General features: G+C 52.3%; 1 protein-coding gene across 1 annotated transcript; it reads right to left on the bottom strand.

Moving 5' to 3' along the window:
* Window positions 1-488: 488 nt before the first annotated feature.
* Window positions 489-1,925, bottom strand: GSC (goosecoid homeobox; the record flags this gene model as incomplete). The annotated part of the gene is made up of 3 exons (XM_080345721.1): window positions 489-703; window positions 1,152-1,411; window positions 1,595-1,925. 3 exons carry the CDS (start codon window positions 1,923-1,925, stop codon window positions 551-553), a joined length of 744 nt encoding a protein of 247 aa, XP_080201847.1. The 3' UTR covers window positions 489-550.
* Window positions 1,926-3,953: the final 2,028 nt, after the last annotated feature.

Genomic DNA, 3,953 nt, shown 5'->3' with positions numbered 1-3,953 from the left:
GGACAGATCGGTATCGCCACGGGCGGTCCAGCGAGCGGCTCCGGGAGGAGCAGGGAGGTTCGCTGCCGGCCGCGGCAGCCGGGCAACTCGGCAACCCGCCGTCGGGCTCGGCCTCAGCGGGCCTGGCACGGGCGCTGCCGGCGGGGACGGCACCGGTCTGGCCGGGCGGCCGCCGCGTTCCTTCGGGGTGAAAAATCCACCATCTCAGCTCGGGCCCGGCTGACAGCGCGGTGCCCTCCGCTTGCTCCTTAACTATGCGAAGCCTCGTTAAATAAGTAACTGGGCCTGCAAGGCCGCCCGTGGTCCCCGAGGAGCGGGGCTCTAGCGCTTTCGTCTTCCCCCTCCTCGCCCTGCCGGGAGAACAAACGCGCTGCCGTCTACCTGTGCAACACCTCCGCAACACATTTTATTTACACGAAATCAACTCGGGGCATTGTACATTATATACAGATATTTTCCCCCTCCAACAAGGCAGATCTTGTGCAAGATTAGTAGCATCCTCTGGAGCGTATCCGACAGTCCACGGGAAATATTCCCCCCCTGCAAGATATCAGCTGTCAGAGTCTAAGTCGCTTTTCCCGTCCTCTTGTCTCTTCTCCGGAGACGTTTTAGACGCTTTATTCCATTTTTGTGCGTTTTCTGACTCCTCCGAAGATGATCGCTTTTGCCTCCTCCACTTTGCCCGGCGGTTTTTGAACCAAACCTGTTACGTTAAAAAATTAAATTATTAGGGGAAAAAAATAAAAATAAAATAAAATTACGCAAACCCGCAGACTGACCTCTGCCCTGCCTCGCCCGCAGCCGCTTGCCGCCGCGACGGGGCCGATGTGCTGCGGCAGCGCTAGGGCCGAGGGAGGTGGAGGAAAAGCTGCCGCTCGGATGGGAAAGGTTGAGCGCGGTCAGGAAACACGACCGCGTCTCGACACTTCGCTCACAGCCGTGTGATCGGCTCGGCCAGCCGCCCCCAGAAGGGCGCTTGGAAGTAATATTTTAAAAACTTCCCCTAATGCCCCGCAAACCTGTTACTCTCCCCGCCGCCAGCTCGCCGCTGCCCGCGCAGCCGGGCTGGGGCCGCACCGAGGTACCTCCAGTCTTAGTGCGTTTAAATGCGAAAAGGACAGGGTAGAAAGGGGAAAAGGAATGCAAAATACCTCTACTTTTTCCTCTCTTAAGTGCACCCTTCTGGCCAGCTGTTCCCTGGTGCCCACGTCTGGGTATTTCGTTTCCTGGAAGAGGTTTTCCAGCGCTTCCAGCTGCTCGTCAGTGAAGATAGTCCGGTGCCGTCTTTTTCGCCTGCAGTGCAACTGGTTCAGTAACTGCAGCTCCGTCCGGGACAAAGTGCCCACGTTCATGTAGGGCAACATCTGATGGGGAACAGGGGACATCAGGACTGACCCAGTGCCCTCGTAACCTACGGACAGACAGACGAGACGACAACAGGCTTTGCATGAGATCACTGCTCCCCCCACCCCGATAAAATGTCCCCCTCAGCGCTCCTGCGGGCAGCCAGCTCCCCACCACCCCTCCTGCCTCGCGGCTGCGGGAACAAAGAAAGCCCGTCCGCCCCGTCCCGCTGTGCCCGGGGCCGCCTTACCTGCGGGGGGGACGCAGGAGCACTGCTGGGCGCCCAGGGGCGGAACGGCCCCGCAACACGAAGGGCCCACGGGGGACGCCGGTACATGCAGCTGCCCGTAGTAGTAGTTGTTGTAGCCCAGCCGAGATCCGGTGACCGCCGGCGGCAGCGCGGAGGCGGGTGCCACCGCCCGGGAGTAAAATCCGCCGTAGTCGGAGGCGCTGCCGTAGAGCGAGTCCCCGTGGAGGCTGGGGAAGACGACGGGCGCGGCGCTCGGGGGCAGCAGCACCGAGTCCTTGCAGCGAGGTCTGGCCGCCAGGATATTGTCGATGCTGAACATGCTCACAGGCATGCCCCAAACCGTGCCGGGGCAGGGCGGCGGGGAACGGCCGGGGGAGGGAGGGAAGGAGGGAGGGTAGGCGGTGGTGCTGGTGGCTGGGGGCGGGGGGGGGCTGAAGGCTGGAGGGACACGAAATCGAAACTTTTCGGAGAAATTTTAAAAAGAGATCGGAGAGAAAATAGCGGAGCTTTTTCCGAGGGCAGCTTGCGGGCAGAGTGTGCGTGTGTGCCTGTGCCTGTGCGTGTGCATGTGTGTGTGTGTGTGTGCGCGCAGGATCCACCCCGGGAACTTTCCCCCCTCAACTCTCGCCTGTTTACTGATCTCAACCCAGAGGGCTGCTTGGAGTATAATCCATCTGAACCTCTTCCCTTTTTTATACTCAGGCGACGTCATCCTGGATTTAGTTCCTGGTAATATGCAGATGACAAACAAAACCAGATTTGATTTTTTTTTTCTCCCTCTTTTTGGTGGGGAAGAGGTGGGAGTTACACAAAGGAGTGAAAGGAGCCCGGCTCTGTGTATTGAGAATTAATGAAATTAACGTAATCCTTTCCATTAGTGGCCTTTTTTGAAAGGCCACAGATTTAGGCTTGATCTCTGTTGCACCGTCTAATTGCCCAGGTTAATCTTATTAATACCATTGTGCAGAAGTGGTTAGCAGCTCCTAGTCTTGTCTATTATGCACTTACTTTGTTCATGTTAGTTCACATTAGTGGGTGCGATTTCCTCTGTCTGAAGCGCAGATTCATTATTTATGCTTCGAATTGCCTAAGAAGCACTTTAAAAATAAATAAACTGCGATGCAACCACGCAACTCCCCCTCCAAGTGTTTCTGTAGGAGGGTTCGAATTTTGCGCCCCCCGGCTCGAAGAACTGAAGAGGAATTGAGGAGTGTACGTTCCTCTGGTTTAAGCTTTATGCAGTGAAGTAACAACGTGTTCACTCAGTAAATGAACTTTTTTTTTTTCTCTTCTCCTAGGTCACCTGGCGGAACTAGGACGCGTGAACCTTGTAAACTTTTTGTTTGTTTGTTTTTTACAGATTCAGATAGGTATCATTTTTTATTTTTAAACAAGCCAAGAGGTGGGAATAGCAAAGACCCGTGCCATCTCAAATCCCCGGGTTTAGTAGGTGTTCCGATTTGCTCCTGACCCATTCTGGTGCCGTTTTCTTTTCTTTTTAAGGAAGAAGCATTCATTTCCCAGCTTAGAAAACAAAGCCTATAGAGTTGCAGTGATACGGAGAACTTTATATTTTGCATGTTCCGCGAATTAAAACGGAGCAGTTTTAAGTCCTTAAAACTCTTCCTATTAAGACGTGTGGCTGTCTTGGTAGCTGGCTCTTGTGATTTGCAGAATACTTCGTCTGTCACGACTGTCACTGGGAATCCACAGGAGGTGAACTGAATAAGATTAGACTATTCACCCCATCAACCCTCCATCAAAGAAGGTAGGAAATTGTACGCATGAAATGAAAACAAGCCATTAGGGTCCGTTTACGAGGAACACATTATTTTTCCTCAACAAAGAATATTCTCGTTAGCGCTTATTCGCACTTTATCCTTCCTTTCCTCGATATTCCAGGATTTAAAACCGCATCTGAGAATGGTCTAAAGCAAAACCCTATTTCTAGCAAAAGACTCGTATGAAGGTTAAAGAAAAAGAACGGCAGGAGTTAGTTCTCATTTTATTGATACTAACTATTAGCATAGTCTCATGTTTATTTGCCGATCGGTTTCTTACTACGTTTAACATTTAGACCTGAGCTTCTTACAAATTTTGCCAATTTGATGTAAAGTGAAACTATTTGACGGAGGGATTTTTGTTGTTGTTGTTAGTTTGGGGATTTTTCTTCTGTTGTGTTGGAGGGTTTCTTTATTTTTTTTTTTAATTGTTTATTTGCTGGTTTGGGGTTGCGTTCGGGGGTGAGTTTTTGTCTGGATTGGTGGGGGTTTTTTTGGCAAGAAAATCCCTGGGTGCAGCTCGGTCACGCCGCATGCAGAGCAGCGCGCTGCTTAATTCCGCCATCGGGATGCTCGTT

This window comes from Nesoenas mayeri (genome assembly GCF_963082525.1).
Source record: "Nesoenas mayeri genome assembly, chromosome: 5".
NCBI classification, from domain to species: Eukaryota; Metazoa; Chordata; class Aves; order Columbiformes; family Columbidae; genus Nesoenas; species Nesoenas mayeri.
Note: the sequence above shows the minus strand (reverse complement) of the source record. Positions and strands in the feature narration are given on the sequence as shown.